Source organism: Aethalodelphis obliquidens, unplaced genomic scaffold (genome assembly GCF_003676395.1).
Source record: "Aethalodelphis obliquidens isolate GAN/ISIS:26980383/991018 unplaced genomic scaffold, ASM367639v1 scaffold38, whole genome shotgun sequence".
In the NCBI taxonomy this organism is placed as follows: Eukaryota; Metazoa; Chordata; class Mammalia; order Artiodactyla; family Delphinidae; genus Aethalodelphis; species Aethalodelphis obliquidens.
The window spans coordinates 2,395,730-2,418,544 of NW_020837982.1; the positions used below are offsets into that span (position 1 = coordinate 2,395,730).

The following is a 22,815-nucleotide window of genomic DNA, read 5'->3' on the forward strand; positions in this document are numbered from 1 at the left end:
GGTTCAGTCCAGGATCTGGCCTCCACCAGCTGTGGAGCCACAAGCTGGTAATGAACGGAAGAGAAAGTCACGCTCGTGTTTCTCAAGAACCCCATTTACATACAGCCAAGGTGGTCAGATGAGTCCGTCTGCTGTTGCACACACCACCACCACCGCGGAAGGGGTGTGGAAGCCTGCACTGCCTTTCTTCAGTGTTTTAACTGCAACTCCTCAACTGTCTCTCTGCCTGATCTCCACACCCTCCCCGCAGCACACACGCTGCTGCTAAGGTAGTGCCCCAGGAGTGCAAGGGAAAGGAGGGCATGACGTAGCTCCCAGAAAAACTGTAGAAATGAGGGATGCTGGATTGGCCGCCTGGCAGCCAAACTAAGGCCAGAGGTGGGCGAATCCCCTGCGGGGCAGCAGAACAGAGGGGCTGGAAGTCTTAAGGGTTGGGGCGAGATTCTGAGGCAGATCCTGGCAGCGACCACCCAGGGACTGGCCAGGGGTCTTTTGTCCGGTTGACCTGAATGTCCAGTCTGCCCTAAAGGCTGTGGGGTCTCGCTGAACTGGCACCAGAGCTGGAGACCACTCCATGCCCATTCAGACCTTCTAACCAGCTCCCCGGGGTCCAAGTTCACCCACCACCCTTCGGATCAGGACGAGCTTCCGATGAGCCTGGTGACAATGAGAGGAGGGCTGCCCGAGCTTGCTGCTGGAGTGCAATGTTCACTGAGAATGAATCAGCTGGAGTTTTGGCTCTGTGCGTTCAAGGAGGGACAATCTGCGGGCATAAGTGGCACTCAAGTCCCAGGGGTGTGGGAAGGGCCAACAAGATCTGCTTTCCAAGCCCATTAGGCAACGGGTCAGACCCTGGACCCCGCTGGAAATGCCGCTCACACCAGGGCCATAGCCCCACCCAGGAGACACTCTGAGCCCTCTGTCCCCACTTCTGTTCCAATAACACATTTGAGCACGTCAAAAGGTATCAGTTAAAAAATAAAAATAAAAATGTGTTGCTAAAAATCTAATGGAGAAGAAAATGGAAGAGGAGAATACTTAAGTCATCCAAAAGGATTCAGGAAAAGGGAGGAAAAGAGAATCAAAGATCAGATTGGAACAAACAAAAGGACACATAATAAAGAGCTCAACCATATCAGTACTTCATTAAATGAAAATTGAATAAACCATCCTATTAAAAGAGAAATATTGTCAGACTAGATTAAAAAAAAACACGCCGGGCTTCCCTGGTGGCGCAGTGGTTGAGAGTCCGCCTGCCGATGCAGGGGACACGGGTTCGTGCCCCGGTCCGGGAAGATCCCACATGCCGCGGAGCGGCTGGGCCCGTGAGCCATGGCCGCTGAGCCTGCGCGTCCGGAGCCTGTGCTCCGCAACGGGAGAGGCCACAGCAGTGAGAGGTCCGCGTACCGCAAAGAAACAAAAAAACAAAAACTACATGCCATTTACAAGAGACACAATTTAAGCATAAGGACACATGTAGGTGGGAAATAAAAAAAGATACACCACGCAAACACCAACTAAAAGTTGGAGGGGCTATATTAATATCAGACAAGAGATAGAGAGACATTAAAAAAATGATAAAAATCAATTTAACAAGATGTAACACTCCTAAGCATTTATGCATCTAATAACGTGGTTTCAAAATATACAGAGCAAAACTTAACTCATCTCTCTCAGTAAATGATAAAGCACACAAACAAGGTAATGAGAAGGGAGACAGAAGATGTGAACACAAGCTTGACAGGACACAAATATAACATTACACCCAACAGCTGTAGAATAAAACCATTAGATCAAAGGTTGATGAGCATTTGGATACTTGCACAATACCAAAGAATCACCCTACAGATTACTGCAACCCCCTGACCCCACCCCCAGTACCACTACCGTGGAATAAACAGGCTACTGTCATTTTAGTGCAGTGATCAAACCTGGCACTGCTAATTAGGACCAATCACACACTGGCCTCCTGATGTGTTCCCTTATGAAGGACACAGCATCACCTATCATATAGTCTTTACAAAACATTTAATTCTAATCAAGCCTTAAAACCTAACCTCTACTAAATGGGAAAGCAGGGGACAGAGGAACAAGTTACACATCACCACGGGGAAACAATCGGACAGAAAGAATGTAGCACCTTCTAAGACAACCGGCCTGGTCTTTTCCAAAAGAGAAAGTCATAAAGAAGAGGGAGGGTCCCTGACTTCAGACTATACTACAAAGCTACAGTAGTCAAGACAGTACGGTACTGGCACAAAAACAGAAATATAGATCAATGGAACAGGATAGAAAGCCCAGAGATAAACCCACGTACATATGGTCACCTTATCTTTGATAAAGGAGGCAAGAATATACAGTGGAGAAAAGACAGCCTCTTCAATAAGTGGTGCTGGGAAAACTGGAAAGCTATATGAAAAGAATGAAATTAGAACACTCCCTAACACCATACACAAAAATAAACTCAAAATGGATTAAAGACCTAAATGTAAGGCCAGGCACTATCAACCTCTTAGAGAAAAACATAGGCAGAACACTCCATGACATAAATCACAGCAAGATCCTTTTTGACCCAGCTCCTAGAGAAATGGAAATAAAAACAAGAATAAACAAATGGGACCTAATGAAACTTAAAAGCTTTTGCACAGCAAAGGAAACCATAAACAAGACGAAAAGACAACCCTCAGAATGGGAGAAAATATTTGCAAATGAAGCAACTGACAAAGGATTAATCTCCAAAATTTACAAGCAGCTCATGCAGCTCAATATCAAAAAAACAAACAACCTAGGCTTCCCTGGTGGCGCAGTGGTTGAGAGTCCGCCTGCTGATGCAGGGGACACGGGTTCGTGCCCCGGTCCGGGAACATCCCACATGCCGTGGACCAGCTAGGCCCGTGAGCCATGGCCGCTGAGCCTGCGCGTCCGGAGCCTGTGCTCCGCAACGGGAGAGGCCACAACAGTGAGAGGCCTGTGTACCGGAAAACAAACAAACAAACAACCCAATCCAAAAATGGGCAGAAGACCTAAACAGACATTTCTCCAAAGAAGATACACAGGTTGCCAACAAACACATGGAAGAATGTTCAACATCATTAACTATTAGAGAAATGCAAATCAAAACTACAATGAGATATCATCTCACACCGGTCAGAATGGCCATCATCAAAAAATCTAGAAACAATAAATGCTGGAGAGGGTGTGGAGAAAAGGGAACCCTCTTGCACTGTTGGTGGGAATGTAAATTGATACAGCCACTATGGAGAACAGTATGGAGGTTCCTTAAAAAACTAAAAATAGAACTACCATACGACCCAGCAATCCCACTACTGGGCATATACCCTGAGAAAACCATAATTCAAAAAGAGTCATGTACCACAATGTTCATTGCAGCTCTATTTACAATAGCCAGGACATGGAAGCAACCTAAGTGTCCATCAACAGATAAATGGATAAAGATGTGGCACACATATACAATGGAATATTACTCAGCCATAAAAAGAAACGAAATTGAGTTATTTGTAGTGAGGTGGATGGACCAGAGTTTGTTGTACAGAGTGAAGTAAGTCAGAAAGAGAAAAACAAATACCGTATGCTAACACATGTATATGGAATCCAAAAAAAAAAAACATCATGAAGAACCTAGGGGCAAGACAGGAATAAAGACACAGACCTACTAGAGAATGGACTTGAGGATATGGGGACGGGGAAGGGTAAGCTGGGACGAAGTGAGAGAGTGGCATGGACATATATACACTACCAAATGTAAAACAGATAGCTAGTGGGAAGCAGCCGCATAGCACAGGGAGATCTGCTCGGTGCTTTGTGACCACCTAGAGGGGTGGGATAGGGAGGGTGGGAGACGCAAGAGATATGGGGACATATGTATATGTATAGCTGATTCACTTTGTTATAAAGCAGAAACTAACACACCATTGTAAAGCAATTATACTCCAATAAAGATGTTAAAAAAAAAAAAAGGAAAGGGAGGGGGATTCTTCTAGACGAGTGGTTGGTTCTCAAACTTCAGAGTCATTTGGAGAGTGCGGTGGATTGTTAAAACTCAGACTGAATCAGTTTCTGATTTAGTAGGTTTGGGGTGATGTCTGAAAATGTGCATTTCAATAGGTTTTTTTTTTTTTCAAGTGCATTTCTAACAAGTTGTCAGGTTATGCTGATGCTACTGGTCCCAGGGCCACACTGGGAGAACTGCTGTTTTCAATTACCCAAGAGATATAAAAACCGAACGTTATCTTTGATTAGATCCTGGTTCCAGCAAGCAAGCGAGCAAACCACCACCCAGCTGTGAAAGATCTTCTGGGGACAAGCAGGGAAACTGGAATATGGAGCAGATACTGGGTGATATCAGGGAATGATGCTCGAGTTTGCTAGGTGTGTTAACCGTATCTAGTTATGAAGGAGAAATGCCCTTAGTTTTAATAACATCTTGCCGAATTTTATTTCAAACGGCTCAGAAAACAATCTCCCACACAGACATAAAGCAAATACGGTAGCAGCACCGGGGAGCACCCGGGCATGAGAATCCTTAACGGTGCAGTCTTCCTCCACGACCAGCTCCCTGATGGTCTGTCCTGGCTGCAGGGGCTGATCTGGGCTCCCCGTGAAACACTGTGGGGTTCCCTTGTGTGGTGATGGAGGCATGGCTATTGCAGGGGCTGTATGGTGGGCTCTGGAGCCACGAGGGCTGGGGAGCAGGTGCTGAGAGCCACTGCAGGGCACTGCTTACGGCAAAACCTATGGGAGTCATGCAGGTTGGTGGCCGAGAATGGCGGCCAATCCCACCCGCAGTGGCCTCCCATAATCAGTTCTTACAGGTCTCATTGTTTTCAACACGTCAGAAGTAAACCTTACATACACAGAGCGTGAAAGACAGTTGCCCCAAACTTGCTGAACTGGTTAAGGAAAAGTGTAAAATCTCTCATAAACTTAGCTCCATTTAAAAGGAATATGGGGGGACATCCCTGGTGGTCCAGCGGTTAAGACTCCGCGCTTCCACTGGCGGGGGTGGGGTGGGGAGGGCGGTGCGGGTTCGATCCCTAGTCAGGGAACTAGGATCCTGCATGCTGTGTGGCACGGCCAAATTAGTTAATCAATTAATAAAATAAAATAAATAAAATGCATGAAGGATCTGAATAGACTTTTAAAAAGTTTTTAAAAATAAAAGAACTATGAAAAGGGGCAGCCACCCTTTAAAAATGCTATCCTAGGGCTTCCCTGGTGGCGCAGTGGTTGAGAGTCCGCCTGCCGATGCAGGGGACGCGGGTTCGAGCCCCGGTCCGGGAGGATCCCACGTGCCGCGGAGCGGCTGGGCCCGTGAGCCATGGCTGCTGAGCCTGCGCGTACGGAGACTGTGCTCTGCAACGGGAGAGGCCACAACAGTGAGAGGCCCCGTGTACCACAAAAAAAAATGAAATAAAATAAAAAATGCTATCCTAAAGGTAGAGTCAGCAGAAAGAGGGAGCTCAGAGGACCAGCACAACATCCTTGGGTAAAACCAGCGCTTGAGGATAAGAGCTGAAGGGTGAGCAGTCCAGGTTACAAATGACTAGATCAAGAGGCAGGGGCGGCTGCTCTCCCTGGGTGCCAGGCTCCGCTCCCCTCCCCCTCCCCCTCCCCCCTCGGAGGATGATTCCGGAGAACCTTTCTGTTATGGGCAGAATTGTGTCCCCCTCGCCCCCCAACCAGCAGTCTCTTAGAATGTAACTGTGTTTGGAGACAGGGTCTTCAAAGAGGTAATTAAATTAAAATGAGGTTATAAGGGTGGGCCTAATCCAGTGTGACCAGCGTCCTTATTGGGAAATTAGGACGTGGACAGACACAGGCACACACACACAGACACACACACACGACCAGGGAGTACTGTTAGGGTAGCCCTAGCAAACTAATACTCTTTCCTCCTTCTCTAGGAAGGCTGTGTGGAGACCCCTCAGCTAGGTCTGTGTTTTCCACCCACCTTCCCACCCGGATAATAAGAGCAAATTCCTTCAAGGTCAATTCAATTCAACCTCCACAGAGAACTAACTAGTGAATCTCCAGAACTTTGTCAAGAAACTTGGGATTTTTTTTTTTTTTTGGTCAAAGGAATTGTTGGCTTCCCTTCCATGATCATTTTGAGATATCGCTGCTTCTAAAGAGACTGTATCTTGCTGACACTGAAGCCTGGTGGATCTACGATTTTCAGGACAATGTTTCATAAGCACTTTATACACGGATCTAAGTAAATTATTTCCACTTCTTGTGTTCTCTCAATAGCATAGGTATTATAGCTTCGTTGTAGAGATGCGTGTGTGCAGTTCAATCACGGGCACTGAAAATTGCAAAGCCAATTTTTGTTTGCCCAGAGCTGTACACAGTGTAGTCATAGTACAAATATAAAAGTTATTTTGCCTAAATAGTGGCTGGTTGACAAGAGATCAGCAGTTAGCCCCGGAACCACAGAGCCTCTAACCCTGGGCCAGGCCACCTCTGTGGCCAGCAGTGCCTAGTAATTTGGCAAGATAGTACCAGTTTCTCCATGCCAGGCAGTATTTCTGGCTACTTGAAATCTAGGGCAGACTTCTTCCCTCTGTTGTGGTCAGTTTAGGAAGGAGGGCGATCTACCACTCCTGGGACACGTGGGCACCCTCCTCGGCTGTGATGCCAGCCAGAACCAGAGTCCCCTCCCCCGCCCCAAGGCTGGCTGTCTAGGGTCAGTGATGGTGACCAAGAGGCCAGGCACATACGGCAGCTGAATTTGGCTAAGTGACCCACCTCCAAGGAAAAGCCACGGGGGAGGTGGCCCCAGGGTCCACTTTTGCTCCCACGGGCATCAAGCCCTTGATGGGGTCTAACCGTCCCAACAAAGCCCAGGGTCCCAGATCTGAGTGCCCTGGTGAAGCTACCCCCGAACACAAAGGATTCCAACAGGCCAGCTAGCCTCCCCCACTGCCCCTGAAGTAGAGCCAAAGGTCTTGATTTTCAAAAGAGAACATGGAGGCAAACTGTTGGGGATTATGAAAACAGAACTTAAACTGCTTCCACATCTGGAAACCAAACCCAGCGGCCAGCCCCAGGAATTCCAGGCACGTCAGCCCAGAGAGGCTGCAGGTCAGGGGAGGTGTTTCCTGTTGGCCGAGTACCCCCGGCCACCTCCCCGAATCCACACGCAAGATCTGTCTGCAAGAGGCCAGGTGGAGCCGCACCTGAGAGGAAGCCAGGAAAGGAAGGCAACACACGGGAGCGCTGACCACGCGGCCAGCGTCTGCTCCGTGCTTCACTGGGGAGGGTCTCGTTTTCCTCCCCCCAAAATCCTGCAAGTAAATACTGTCTCCTCCCTACAGATGAGGACCCTGTGTCCAGAGAATTTAATCCACTCTGCCCTGAAGTGATGCTGCCTGTGATTTAACTTCCATTGCCGCCTCTAAATTCTCAAAAAAGGATTCCCCGAGTACCCTCCGGGAAGCCCCAGTTCCCACCAGCCATCATATCTACGGCTCTTCCTGAGGAAACCACGGGCCAGGTGGAGAGCAACTCAAACGCCAAAAGCGAATCCACAGGCCGCACATTGAAAGGGGGGCCCATCAAGGGCTCTCCTGGCTCTCTGAACAGGCAACTATTTTGGGCTACAAATTATAGCTTTGAAAGATGCGGCCGTCTGAAGTGAGGGCTTGATTACTCACACAGCCAAGAGTCTGTGGGGCTTGTCTTGGGGGCTCCCTGTGTTACCATCCTGATAAGAGGAGTTTAAAGTGAAGGCTGGGGAAGGGATATCAGGGGCCAGTCCTCTGCCCCCGAGAGCCCAACAGGTGGGCCCAGCCGCACTCCTTCAGCAGGGCACCCTCAAACGATGTGATATAACCTCCCAGGGGGCACACCTGGGCCGAGCTGACAGTCCAGAGCTAGGCTGGGTGCCCACCCCAGCCCCCCTCTGCCACAGGAAGCCTCGGGCCTTGAAAGGCCAAGAGGTGCCAGGGTTTACCCAGAGCTGACGGCCAAGGCTCCTTCTGACCCGTCCTCCTGGAGTGGACAGGGTGGGATCAGGCAGGCCAATGACACGGTGGCGACTCTCCTCCTCCACACCCCACAGAGCCCCCCTGCCAGGCTCTCTGCTTTTATAACCTTCCGGCACCTTCCATCAGCCCAGAGTCCCCGGCAGTGCTCCCGGCAGGCTCAGTCGAGGTGTCCCTTTTTGTCCTGCAGCCTTTGCCAGGTCCAGCTATCCAAGCTGCCGGTTCCAGGGGTGCAGCCCTGCACTGGGGCCACCAGCGCACAGCTGGCCAGGGCTCAGGTCCCTTCCCAGGCGCCCCCCGCAGTGGGGACGGGGAGAGCACTAGGTCCCGCCAGCAGCCATAGCTTGGGGCTCAGAGGCGGGAGGCCCCCAGGAAGTCCTAGAGTACTGAAGTCCCTCAAGACCCCCACTGGCCACGGAACCAGGTCCTGACTCCGCAGGCAGCACACACAGGCCCCGCGGCAGTCTCGGCCTCAGGACACGACCCCAGGCTCCTGTCCGGCTTCACCCCCCAGCCCCCAAGCCCTGGCACGTGATATCCCTTATGCGCGAAACACAATTCCTCCCTGGGTCACACGTGCCTGTCCCTAAACAAGCCCCAGTTAGAAAGTCACTGTATCTGGGAGGCCGACGCCCTCCACCCACCCTCCACCTATGCCCCCCACCCCCAGGCCCAGAACTGAGCTTCTAGAGCCCTCCAGCCATCTCTGGGCACCCTCCCTCCGGTGAGCCCTGTCTCTGCCCGTGACTCTCCCTGGGGCGCCGGGTAAGGAGGCACACGCCAGGCTGGGTCCTCATCCTCACCTCCCCCGCCCCTCATGTACCATTTTAAGGAGAGAAGGGGGAAGCGTTTCCATCCCAGCCTTGGCACAGCTAACCCACTGGCTCCCCCGTCCCCAGCCAGGAGCTGTGTGGTAGCCTTGCCTCCTGGGGGTCCCACAGGGGCCACTGCACCAGGTATTATAGGCTCTTTGAAAGCAAAGCTCTGCCCCACCTGCAGCTCTGTTTCTCTTAGGGTTGGTTTAATTCATTACACCCCTCAGTACCCCGAAAGGACAGAGGTCCACCTTTATGCCAGAGACCCAACACCACCTCATCAAAGGGGGGCTGCGAGGGCTTCCCTGGTGGCTCAGTGGTTAAGAATCCGCCTGCCAATGCAGGGGACACGGGTTCGAGCCCTGATCCAGGAAGATCCCACATGCCGCGGAGCAACTAAGCCCGTGCGCCACAACTACTGAGCCTGTGCTCTAGAGCCCACGAGCCACAACTACTGAGCCCGCATGCCGCAACTACTGAAGCCTGCGTGCCTAGAGCCCGTGCTCTGCAACAAGAGAAGCCACCGCGATGAGAAGCCCACGCACCAGAACAAAGAGCAACCCCTGCTCAACACAACTAGAGAAAGCCCACGCGCAGCAACGAAGCCCCAACGGAGCCATAAATAAATAAATAAATAAAATAAATTTATTAAAAAAAAAAAATTGGGCTGCCAACCCCTGACACTATACACAAAACTAAGGAAGTAGGGCTACTGGCTTTCATCAGCATCTTGAGAGGCAGAGAGGAGACCTCTGACACAAATAAGCTTTCAGACCACTGCCCACTCTGAAGGGTCTCCCTCCAGCCACCATCTCTCACTGAGCCCTCAGCCTGCAGCTCCCCCAGCCCTGCTCCTCCCTTAGGGAGCAGCCCCCCTTGTCAATCTCACCCCCCACAGGTGCCAAGGCACTGACTGCTCACCCCATTCCCTCCCCCTGCAGCCCAGCCAGGCCACCCACCACATCCCGCTTATACAGGCAGGTCCCCATGCCTTCACCCGTGCTATTCCCTGCCCTGAACTCCTCCATCTGTCTCAGGGCATTTGCTTGGAGCGACACTGTCAGCTGGCACTCCCTGAGCCCTTGGCACCCAGCTGAAGAAACACAGGGTGGTCTTAAACATGTGAGGAAGACCAGGAGAGAATGCATCTATTAGGCACCTAGCACGTGCTGGGTGTTCCTGTGCGTCAGCCGTCGTTCAGATGCGAAAACTGGGGCTCAGAGAGGTTAACCAATTGGAAAAGGTCACAGAGCTAGCTGGACTAGGGTTTGAACAAGGTCTGATTTCAATACAGCAGGGAAGGTGCAGGGATGCTAAACACACTGGGAGATGGCAGGGTCCAACACTCAGCACTGGAGCAGCCTCTCAGGCTGAGCCCTGCAGGCCATGGGCACAGGAATTAGCTGGGCTAGTGGCACCAGAACTTGGACTTGAGCTGAAGGTTGCAGGGACCACAGCACACTAGACCACTGACTACTGTCAGCTGAGGCTCCTGGGGCTTGTGCCGCCCTGGCCACAGGGCATAGCCCCCTCCCCTTTCCCACCACAGGGAGCTTCAAAGAGGCTACATGTGGGAAGATTTTACAGAAAGGGAGAGGAGAGAGATTTGAAAGAAAATTGCTAAAGGGAAACATGTGAAAATGAAAACTCAGACAAAGTGGGAGGAGGAGGGAAGGAAGGAAAAGATGATGTGTAAGGATTGTCAACTGAGTCAGGAAGCCAAGATATGAAGGCCAGTTTCCCTCTGCTACCTTGGGGAGGCCAAGGAACCACTCCCTGCCTTCATTTTCCCTTTCAACCCAGGTGGAAGGGAGCAGTATGACCTCAGACAGTACCCAGCAAGAGAGAAACAGGGAAAGGTGCCTCGCACACAATCCTGATGACTGTGGAGCCATGACCCGCATCTGGTAGAGGAACAACCCAAGGCTCAGAGAGGTTGCTCTACTTTCCCAAGGTGACACAGCTCCTGAGCTGTAAAGCTGGAAACTGAGCCCAGGTCTGCCCAGTATCCAAGCTCATTCCCTTGAACCACATCAGAGTGTTGCTTTATGAATCCTCCCACCACTACAAGGTGGCTCTACTTCCTTCCTCAAAGAAACTGGGCAAATTATGCAAATTCTCTAGTGGTTACCTAGTTTCTGTGTTTCATCAAATCCAAGATGTCTTTGATTTTAAGATGCACTGTTATCTCGAGTGTACCAAGAAATGGCACTGTCAATTAAAGTATAACATACCAGCAAATGTATGACACACAGCAACTTGAGATGTTAAAACGTGAGGAAAAAGTTATGTCTTAGAATCTATAAAATACAGTGTGACTATTGGTGGGGAACGGGGATTCAGCCAGTTCCTTTGTGTGTGTGCGCGTGCATACGCCGAAGGGTAATGACAACTCCGTGCATGCACGTCCGCGCACGCGCGCGCACACGCACACACCTGCTGCTGTGGGCTCCTTCTTTGCTAATAACTCTTGCAGATAATCACACAACAGTGTGCTGGCCAGACCTGCCTTGTCAACAAGAACGCTCATTTCGCCAGGAGGCCATCCATTCAAGGTTACTCAACACTGTCAGCCAGAGGCTGTCCTCACCACCACCCACCTGACCAGTCAGCCCGGCCAGCCTCGCCTCAGTGGAGCTGCAGACCTCTGAGCAGCCAAGCGAGACAGACAGGCAGGTCTGCTCCTTGGAAAACTACCAAGGGCAGCCACTCGACGTGGCCGGGTGGCTGCAGAGCCCACACCTTCCTACCTGGCCCCTCTCCAGATCTCCTGGGGCCTGCAGCCAGCCAGACCCACAGTGCTTCAATAAGGCAGGGACTGTGCTGGCAGCCCTGCTCCAAGCTGGCTTTTCCAGCTGAGCACAGGTGGACAGAGGCAGGTCCCGGCTGGAGGCGAAGGGCAGTGCGCAGAGGTGCGGACCCACTCTCCTGGGTAGAGGGGCCACGGCCGGCAGAGCAGGCGGCCTCTGGGAGGAAGGAACCGGCAGTTCCCCACCAAGCCCCGGGGAGACGGCCGTCACCTGGGAACGTGCTTTGCATCTCATTCACAGACTGCCTCTCGGGCAGGCGCCAGTCACTTCACCCAGCCCCAGAGTCTGCATCTGCAAAGGCCAAGTTGGTTTCTTTAAAAGCACAGAAGCTGAGGAAGTGGAATCTTGCTCCTCCTGTCCTCGGGTAGCCGAGTTTTTCCCCTGCCACCTTCCTGTTTTGGGGCTGACATCTTCCCTGCAAGAACTTCTGTTAGGAGCTAAGGTTATCAGTCACAAGAATCAAACCAGCAGAAGCCTGAAGGAACTAAAAATAACAGCTCGCTTGTAAGCCAAGCATTCTTAAGTGCTTTTCATACCTTTACATATTTGATCCACGTAACAACCTTATGAGAGAGGTAATAGCATCATTCTCTTTTCACAGACAAGGAAACGGAGGCAGAGAGAGGTTAAATGATTTGCCTAAGATTCCGCACACACAGCACTGGCAGAACCAGGACCTGAACCCAGACAGCCCAACTCCGGAGCCCAGGCTCTCAGGGACCACACTATCCTGCTTCTAGCTGCCTAACCGTCCACCAGGCCCCAGCCAAGCGTGTGTCAGAACCCGCTCCGGGTATTCTAGGTCACAGCAGCTCATTATACCTGCATCATCACCCTGTGAGGTGGATACTATTATCACTCTCATTCTGGGAGTGGGGAAACTGAGGCTCAGCAAGGCGAGGTAGCTTGCCCAAAGTCCCATAGCTAGCAAGCGGCAGGGCCAGGACCTAGACCCAGGTGCTTCCTGGCTCTGACACTTTTTTTCTATTTTAAGAAAACAGGCATTGGGTTACCGAGCATGAGATGAAGGCACCTGTGCTTTTTTTTTTTTTTTTCTTTTAGCCGTACGCGGGCCCCTCACTGTTGTGGCCTCTCCCGTTGCGGAGCACAAGCCCCGGACGCGCAGGCTCAGCGGCCATGGCTCACGGGCCCAGCCGCTCCGCGGCATGTGGGATCTTCCCGGTCCGGGGCATGAACCGGTGTCCCCTGCGTTGGCAGGCGGACTCTCAACCACTGCGTCACGAGGGAAGCCCAGCACCTGTGTTTTGAGGCAGGTGTTTCTCCCAGGAAAACCGGTGTGCAGGAAGGAGAAACTTGCTCCTGTCTCTCCTATCCTAAGAGGGAGACTGCAGTCTGGTGCTGAGAGCAGAGCCCTCTCAGCTCTCTTACCCCGGGTCCACTGCAGACAGCACTGGCCACGTGACACACGTGAGACCCCTTTTTATGGTAATTAGGCCTGCAGAGCGCAGGAGGGTCGGGGTGACAAAAGATGACTCAAGAGCGAGAGGGTTCCCACCCGCTCTCCCACTCCAGCTCCGCTCAGGCCTTCCTCTTCTGGATCCCTTACAAGAGAAAAGCGCCCACGAGCAGAGCCTCAGATATTAAGAATAACTGCTACGGAGCTTTGCTTTCGTTTGAGTCGTGTTTACATTGCTGGGAAAGAACCCACTTGCCTGGGAAGATGAAGCAGGTTGAATCAATGAAAACAATGCCCAAGAGTCGGGCAACTTCCCCTTTCCTGAAGGAAGTCAAGAAGGGGGGGTAGAAAAGTCGGTATTACTCGCACCGCCTGCCAGACGAAGCTGGGCTGAGGTCACCCGGAGCCCCCGGCTCTGGACCACCGAGCTACCTCCTCAGACCTCCACGCGCCCCTCAGAGGATGCACTGATTTCTGGATGCCTATTCTCTCCTTCCACTACACACACACACACACACACACACGCGCGCGCGCGCGCGCGCTTGGGGCCCCCAGCTATACAGAAATCAGGTGCGTGAGCACCTCGGCTGGGCCCCTAAGGAGACCGGGGCACAGAATTGAGCTGCCACCTGGCCATGAGCAGCGGGAGTGAAGAGGGTGCCCAAGGAGGAGACGAGGAAGCAGAGCCCGGGAGCGGCTGGCCAGAGCGCGGACCAGGGGCAGCTGCCCGCTACCTCGTGAGTCTTGAGCGCTGCACCTGCTGCACCCCCGCAGCGCTGGCCCGTGGGGACGGGGACAGCCCCGACCGTGATCCGCCTGCTTAGACAGCTGTACGGACAGCACCCCGGTGGTTTTGGCTCGTATCAACAGTCTGGCAAGGACGGTTTCCATATCCACTCAGACAGGCTCATCTGACCCGACCCGCGCTAAGGGCAGGAAGTCCATGCAGCGATGGCCGCATGCAGGCACCTCTCCCCAAGGAACACCTTCAGGCCCAAACCCCTCAACAGCAAGGGTCTAAAGAGGACAGAGCACTGAAATGCATTCTGTGCCCGGGAGTTTCCAACCTCAGCTGTGCTACCTTCTCCTCCTGGGATTCCAGCTGTTGCCTGGCAGCGTCAGGCACCCCTGGCCTCTCTGTCCTGTCCCCTGGCTCACTCTCCAGTCACAGCGGCCTCCCTGCAGGTCCGCGGATGCACCTCGCCGGCCGCGGTCCCACCTCAGGGCCTTTGCGGTTGCTGCTTCCCCTGCCTGGGCCTCTTTGGTCAGAGGCCACCGTCTCAGCGAGGACTGCCCTGCCAACTCCGTTTAAAAGCACAGCTCCTTGCCCAGCACTCCCCAGGACCCCGCGTTCGCTCCTGCCGCCTCGCACGCTGCAGGTTTTACCTGCTTGCCTGCCCTGTGCTGCCATGTGAGCTCCGTGAAGGCAGGGACTGCTGCCGGTTGGGTTCACTGCTGTGTCTCCAGTGCCCAGCACAGAATCCAACACGAATTAGACGCTCAAATATTGCTGAATGAATGAATTGCCTGTAGTGGGCAATGTGCCTGGTGGGGGCTGGGTGAACAGACATGGGGAAGGATCTGTGCCCTGGAAGCCACCTGATGGAGGGGACTGTATACCACAGCCAGGAGACACGTTCACACAACGTCCAGAAGGATGCCAGGTGGATGTGCCCAGTCCACACGCCTGTCCCATGCCCGGCTGGCCGTGGGCACGTTATCCAGCTGCAGGACTGGGCAGTAGGAAGACCTGAGCAGTCCTCCTCATTCGAGGGGCCGATGACTTGATGCCGTCAACGCTCAGGTGCTGAGTCAAGACACAGAGGACCCCAGCCCAACCCCAGGAATCCTGCACGCCCAGCAAGACCAGGGCACTGTGCCCACTGCCAACACCGGACAGCAGGCAGATCAGACAGATGCTTCCTCTTCCAAAGGCAATAAGCCTTGCACCGGGGGGCAGGGCCAGGGCACAGGGCCAGGGCACAGGGCCAGACGGTGGGCTCCATCTGCCCAGGCTGTCCCTCCCCCGCCTAAGGTCCTGAGTCCCTGAGATGCCTACTTCCAGGACTTGCTCACCTGCTATTAGGAGCCTCCCCCCTGCTCCCCTGCGCCTCCTCCCTATCCACACCTAAAGTATAAGAAGTGAAGTGAAACTGTGAAGCCCCCTTAGAGCAGAATCAGCTGTGAAAACATCCCTTGGCGTAACAGGCCACCTCAGAGGAGAGAACGCAGCCCTAGGAAAGGAAGTTTCCAGCCACTCTGATGTGGGGTGGGGAGGGTGCTGGAAGGTGAGAGCCGTGAAGGTCCCCGTAAGCAGCTGAAGAGACAGCCCTGGATGTGAGGGTAGCCGGACCCACCAGGAGGGGAGGAGGCTAGGAGAGGCCATGAAGGGGCCAGTGTGCTTTGGGAAGGGTCCAAACGCTCTGAAGAGAGGCCAGCAGGGAAGGAGAGTGGGGGCCAGGAGAACACCCACCAGCAAGCTCTCAAGCTGCAGCCCAGTGCCTCCCCAGTGCAGGCTGCTCCAGGCACCCTAATTTCTCCTCCTTCCTGCCCTTGCTAGACTGAAAGTCCTTTCTATGCACAGGCTCCGGATAGTCTCTCTTACTGGTCTTGCTTGGGGCAAAGGTCTCGCCTCCTGCCTGCTCACCTGGCCTGCTTAGTCCGGCCCCTCCCCTGAGCACTGTCTTATCTCCCGCCCGCCTTAGTCATCCACCCCACCCCTCCAGCAAAGCCGGAGTCACCAAATTACAAAGCTGTTCCCCAGCAAGCATGTGCCCAAGCAACGGCCTGCTACCCAAGAATCCCACAGGGGACGCACACGCCTAGTCATGGGGGCCTCAGAGACAACCCAGATCAACTCTGCCTGAGGGCTGGGGACACAGTGTTGGGCAGGGAGCGATCAGACCCAGTTTATCAGTCTCCCACCAGCCTTCAAACACCTTGAGGGGAGGGAAGTATCTGCATGTCGTAGCCCTTGGGCACGTAATCGGCATTTCACGAATGCCAGGCAAGCAGGGTAAGGTTTGGGCCAGTCTATCTGAGTAAGCTGGTGCCAGGTGGGTGGCAAGACCCCAGTCAATGGCAGTGACTCAAGGACTCCACAAAGGCTGGGTTACACGGTTACAGGGAGGGAAGGGAGGGAGGGAGAGAGAGAGAGAGAGACAGAGAACTCTACTGCAGAGGTCTGAGACACACACAGCTGGTACCCTCCCCCCCCCCGCCCCCTGGCAATCACTGTAACCACACTGCACCAGGGAAAGGACCTGGGGGTGCCCCCTCCCAGGAGACCCTGCGATTAGCACCCGCCTCCAGGCAGGGAAGCCAGAGGTTTGGTGGATCCGCAGAAACCAGACCAGAGAGCTCCCACCCAAGTCCTATAGGCTGAGTGCAGGAACTCGGCCCCCTCACACTCTTCTGAGGAGGCGGCCTATCCATCAGTCAAGGGATACTGGCATGTCCCTCGGGGCTGAAAGATGTGTCACCTCCAGCCATCTGTGGGAGAGCAGGGCTAGCAATAAGGGGAAATGTGGAAAGACGAACATTGGAGCGTGCACGGCTGAGAAGAAATCAAGTCTGGGGCTGGGGAGGGTTCCTGCAGCACACACACTGTTCTCCAGAGGCTGCTCCCCCAAGACCTCAGAGACGCTTGTCGCCCGCAGAGAAGCGGCTGTGACAACAGCAACTACTACCGGGGCGGACTTGCCGGCTCTTGCGGCCCAGAGAGCTACGAGCTGGGAGCCCGCGCGCACCTCCGGCCTCCGCAGCCTCTCGGCTGGGAAGGAGCAGGGCCCTGTCCCCAAACCCCGAACTAGGCTGGTCCTCCCTCTTGCCTGGCAGGGACCCTCGGAAACGAGGGAAGCCCGGGAACGGTGTTGCCTCCAAAAGCTACGGGAAATCTTCGGCCGTGCAGAGCCCGCTTCGGGACTCGGCGGGACCAAGGGAAGGGAGCTGGGGCAACACTGGTCCCGGAGAGGCAGGCACGCTGGGAGCCGAGGTGGGACACGAGGACGCGGGATGTCCCAAGGGAAGCGTCCGGGCAAACGAGCCTCTTTCCCGGCCAACTGGGTCCCCCTAAAAACACTTTCTGAAACGGCGCCGAGGAGAGAATTGGCCTCGTCTCCCCGCGCCCCAGGGCTAGTGCTGCCCAACCTCGCACCTGGGCGCCGGCAGAGGGTCGGAGGGGGAGGCGGGGGGGCGACTTCCCCGCTCTGGCCCAGCAAGCCGGGGGCAGGTAACCCGACCTCCCCGGCAAGGGCCGACAGGGCGGACCCTGCCGGGGCGGGCGAAGTTCCGCGCTCCGGCAACTTCCTCGGTGGCGGGGCCGCGGGCCGGGCCAGGTGCGTGTCGCCGGAGCCCCGCGACCCCGAGCCTCCCGGCCGCCGCTTACCTGGCCCCCGGGGACCGGCGGGGTGCGCATCCCCAGTCCGGCCGCGGGTCGGTGTGCTGCCGAAGGGCGAGAAGTGGGCGGGCGCGGGTCGGCGGGGCCGACGGGGATGCGGCCGGCCGAGCGGAGGGCGCAGAAACAGTCCGGTTCCGCACCAGTTGAAGGCGCCGGCCCCGCCCCCACCCGCGCTCGTTGCCGGGAGACCCGCGTGGGCCGAAGGGCTCTTTGTATCAAAGCTGCCGTGACATCACAAGGCGCCCGGGCTCAGGGTTCGAAGGGGCGGGGCCTCGCGCTGGGGGCGGGGCTAGAGGAGGAGGAAATGCGGCCAGGGAATCCGAGCCGCGGGGGGCGGGGCCCAGGTAACCCCGCCCCCTAAGGTAGGGGCAGGTGGCTGGGGCGGCGCCGACCATTGGCCGCGTGGCCGCGGGGCGGGCCCAGGCCACTGCACCCCTCACCGGGCCCCAGGGGACGCTCCGGAGGTGGAGCTCGCGAGGGTCCCTGTCGAGCCCGCGCAGCAAGGTTACTGCTGCAGGGATTTGGGCGGCCGGGACCTTGGGATTACGGGAGACGAAGTTTGTAAATTCAAGCGCCTCTCGGGCGGGCGCTGTGGCCGCCGCTGCCTGTTCCAGGCTACTCTCAGTTTGCTGTCCGCGCTTCCTGGTTCACATCTGCGGACGCGAACGAAGACCTGCCAACAGCCCGCCACCACCAGCAGCCTGAGTCTGGTGACTCCTAAATTGATTCTCATCCTGAATCCCACCTACAACTTTCCCAATCTTTTCGTGTCAAGTCAAAACTGTCTTTATAACCAGTACGGGAATACAAAGAACCAAGCGGCAACGAGAACTAAAAAACAAAAGAAGGAACGGACTCCTTCTGTTGGATCCTAGTACATATAATTTAAGTCCAAAATGTGCCCCCTCATAACTCTTCATTATGCTCCGGATTAAAAGAAGGAAAACTGTAAACCGGCAAATTTTGCAAGTGTGGTTTCCCTTTGACTTGACGTTATACTGTGTAACTGGGGGAGGGTGGGGAGCGGATTTATCTTCCTAATTGTCTGGTTCAGGCCCGTATGAAGCCACCTTTGCTGTCCTTGAGTCCTCACTGACCAACAAGGTGGCATTTTGGTATGGGCAGGACCCTTTCGTACAACACCAATTCTCTCTCTCTCTCTCTCACACACACACACACAGCTTTTCAGCCCCCTTTGTCTCTGGCTCTCTGCTCTCAACTTCCTTCTCCCCAGTATCTCCCTTGCAAATAAATTCCCAGCTACCTTTCTGTTTACCAGGGCCTGTCTCTGAGGCAAAGCATCCCACTGGGGTTCCCAGACCTGCTGGGGACTCTCCAAAAAGGACAGTATTAGTCAGAGGGGGGCCTCCTGGCAAGGGCTACATGTGGGGGCGAGGCTGGGGTAGTGTGGGTGAGGTGGAAACTCCATCACAGCTGGCCCTCTCCTCCCTGCTTATGCCCTGCAGTTCAGAGATCTATGTGTGGAGGCCACAGGCTGTTTCTCACCCTAGTTTGTGTCCACCCCCACAGTCCCTAAACACGCAGGAGCGTTGTGGTGTACCAGAAAGAGCACTGGCTTTGGAATCGGACAGACCTGGGTTTGAATCCTATTTGCCAGCTGTCAGTCTTCGGACAAGTCATATAACGTCTCAGACTCAGTGTCTTCATCTGTAAAATGGGAATGGCACAGTCCACCTCATGGGTTGTTTTGCACCCTGGCCCGGTGGGTACACTTGATCTTAGGCATTCATCAAAGGTGTGGTGTGTGAATGAGCCCATGCACCCTGGGCCTGCTCTTTCTGCCTTCCCAGCTCCAACCTGAGGCCTTAGCTCAGCTGCCTTAGGTGAGGTTTTAGGGTGGGGCTGAATTCAGGGTTTCTATCTCGGCTTCCCCTTTACCCTTCCGCGTCTCATGTTGCCCCTAAGCAGTGTGGGGCTCCAGAAAGCAGGTCACTTGACAGGGTCACGCAGAACTGGGGAAGAGAAGCAGAAACCTAAGGTGATCATTGGCTTTCTCCCAGAGAAGGTCAGTGGAGAGTCAGACCTGGCTTCCCTACCCCCACCAGGGGGGAGCGTGATGGACATGGTCCAGAGCTCCATGGATGGGGGCTGCTAGTGGTCCCTCTTTATTTTTCCCCAAACTGGTGGGGTGGGGAGCATCTCCAGGTATTTTTCCTGAAAAGTAGCATGACAGAGAGGAGTATCACAAGACATTAGCATCGGACACACTGAGTTGAAGCCTGCCAGTTCTACAATTTGCCGTGGGGAAGTCATGTAATGTTTCAGAGCCTCAGTTTTCCAACTTTATAAAATGGAAACAAGACCTTTCCTCTTCCAGTTGTGAGGTGTAAATGGAATGATAAAAGAAGTGCCTAGGGGACTTCCCTGGTGGTCCAGTGGTTAAGACTCCGCGCTGCCAGTGTAGCCGGCGTGGGTTCGATCCCTGGTCAGGGAACTAAGATCCACATACCGCGCAGCCAAAAACAAAACAAAAAACAAAACAAAAACAAAAGTAGTTATTATAATGCCTCCTGAGCTGCAAGCACTCAATAAATACCAGCCGCTAGTTACTCCCAGTGGCATGAATGAGCCCCAGTCTGACCCAGTGATTAGGTGCAAGAGCTCTGGAGCCAGAACTGAGGGTCATTTCTTGGCTTTACCACATTGTAGCCGGATGACTCCAGACAGGTTTAATTCCCAGTGTCTCAGTTTCCTCATCTGTAAGTGGGAGATAATAGTGGTACATATTTTAGGATTGGTGTGAAGATGAAGATAATCAGGACCCATAAAATACTTAGAACAGGGCCTGGCTCATAGCAGGTGCTCAATAAACAGTAGCCATTATCAATTACCATATGGCAAGAAGCTGGCGAGGAACTAGGGGGAGGATTAGAACCTCAGGAGGATTAGAATTCTCAGGAGAACTGAGGCCATTGACTTTCTGGAGAGGCCCTGTCATCTTCCATAGTATTCAGGGAAGCAGTGATAGTTTTGGGGCGGGCGGGAGGGGAACTACTGTTTCTGAAATGGAATGTGGGAACTAAGGGCTCCAGCCCAGACTAGGGCACATGGAGGACTCAGTGTCATCTGATCAAGAGGGGCCTGAGACACAGTTATTAAGCAATATAGTTCTGTCTCTGAGACAGCCCCACCTACGAGGCTGGGACAAGGAGGGTCTTGAGGTAGCTACTCTGGTCCCTTAGCATAGCTGTGTTTTAGATGTCATAGACTCTAACCATGTTAAGCTAGGAAGACTCTCTGGGTAAGTATCAAAAGTACTTGTCCCCCATTCTATGAATGGTAAGACAGTGGCTCGGAGAAGGCTGGGAATTTGTCCAATGCCACACAGTGAGATACCAGATAAGCAAGGACTGAAACTCAGGCTCCTGACTGCCAGTGCCGGACCCTCTCCTTCCTACTGATGGGGTCAGACAGGCTGGGGGTGGGGAGTGGCAGGGAGGTTACTCCCTCACAGTGCTTGCCCGGTGCTGTGAGTCTCCTAAGGGGTCTGACTTGTCTTTTCAAGAGAAAGAACAATCTCATTAAAATCAGAAACCCAGGACTTCCCTGGTGGTCCAGTGGGTAGGACTGCGCTCTCCCAATGCAGGGGGCCTGGGTTCGAGCCCTGGTCAGGGAACTAGATCCCGCATGCCGCAACTAAGACCTGGCACAGCCAAAATAAAGGAATATTTTAAAAATAAATAAAGGCTTAAAAAAAAAAATCAGAAACCCTCTCCCAGGGAATGTATCCAAGAGTAATTTTTAGACTGCAAGTCCCTCTGATTAATTCTTTTTATGTCAGGAAACTGATTCTGCCATTGTTGATACCAGAATACTCCCATGACGCTGAATGCCAAAGCCAGAGAAAAGCCAACAGAACACTGACAAGCAGGCGTTAAAGATCCTCCAGAAACTTACGGGGGCGGAAAACACATGGTCATCTGGGTGATCCAGGTGAGGGAAGAGATCAGTAAATTCTCTCTGTACCCCGGCTATCTACCTATGTCTACTTTCCTTCTGCTGTCACCACGCAGGAGTTAGCTCAACATCAGAGGGTGTAAAGAGGCAACGTTTTGCACATGTTTGGGGCCATATGGAAGGCCAGGCTAAGCATAAAGGGCATCACTGTAACAGGAAAGAGCTCTCTGAGCTTTACCCAGTGTTGGCATTAGCCAAACAACGACTCCCAGTCGTTCCCAATCTGCCGCTTGCAACAAACAGAGCCCTTCCACTCCAGCAGGGGCCTGTCCAGGGGGTCTGCACTGTGTAGGGAAGAGGAGGCATCTGGGACCATTCCTTCCTCTGGAAAGCTGCGGTTTGGACAGCACATTACTTCCCATCCTACAGCACACGCTCTCCCAGGAGCAGATATTGGACCAGGTGTGAGCCCCAGAAACATGAGCCCCCTTCCACTGGCAAACACCTCGGGGCTGGTGGCTGTCCTTCGGCCAGGATGCCTTCAGCAGTCTGCCCTGGGGACTGGGGTCCTGCGTGATGTCTGGCTGGACGTGGAGCAGACGGGGCAGGACCAGGTCTTACTGACTCTAGAACTGGGCTGAGTGTTCAGAAAGGCTGAGCTCTATTTTTGTCAACCTGTGCAGACGTAAACAATGGGTTTTCTTACTCACACAAACCCAATAAGAGGGGAAAATGGTGAGAGAACCTCGTTTCCTCTGACTCATCCAATCATCTAAGAGGAGATGGTGGCAGGTGAGGAGGAAATGGAACAAGGTCTTCTTTGACTTGCATCAGGAGAGGACAAGGAGGGAAAACTTCCCTTTCCTGTACTCTCGGTAACATCAGGTGACTGCAGACCCTTGAGAGCATAAATAAGTCTCCTCTGTTTCAAATGCCTCCCGCCACCCTCCCTACCACCTCCCAGACCTGGCAGCCCACATCGCTGATTTTAGGAGTGAACAGTGAAGCCACAGTTCCAAAACTGCACTGCACACTAGCCTCACTTGGGGAGCGTAAAAAAGTCAATGCCCAGGTCACACCAAGAGCAAATGAATCCAAGTGGCTGGGGTGGAAGCCAGGCGTTAGCCGTTTTTGGTTTCTGTTGTTGTTTTTTTGGCCGTGCCACGTGGCATGTGGGATCTTGGTTCCCCGACCAGGGATCGAACGTGCACCCCCTGCAGTGGAAGCGTGGAGTCTTAACCACTGGACTGCCAGGGAAGTTCCCCCCCACCCCACCCCCCCAGCCCCCCACCCACCACCAGCCGTTTTTAAAGATTCCCAGGTGACTGCAATGCCGCAAAGTTTGGGAACAATTGAATACTTTGCCAAAGGCTTGCTGACTACATCAGGAGTTGGAGCGATCGCAGGGCAAGGCATCGCTCATTAATTCATTCATTCCGTCATTCATTCA

The 22,815-nt window shown here is 53.9% G+C and overlaps 1 protein-coding gene across 3 annotated transcripts in view; it reads right to left on the reverse strand.

Moving 5' to 3' along the window:
* RAB11FIP4 (RAB11 family interacting protein 4) overlaps positions 1-22,815 on the reverse strand; it is a 114,088-nt gene that overhangs the window by 20,949 nt on the left and 70,324 nt on the right. The window contains exon 1 of one of the 3 annotated variants that reach the window (XM_027130343.1): positions 17,436-17,601. The exons of the other annotated variants lie outside the window; for them this stretch is intronic. Within the exon in view, the coding sequence (XP_026986144.1) occupies positions 17,436-17,465 (30 nt within the window). The 5' untranslated portion in view covers positions 17,466-17,601. Of the gene's footprint in view, positions 1-17,435; positions 17,602-22,815 lie in introns of those variants that run through there. 3 annotated transcript variants of the gene reach the window in all.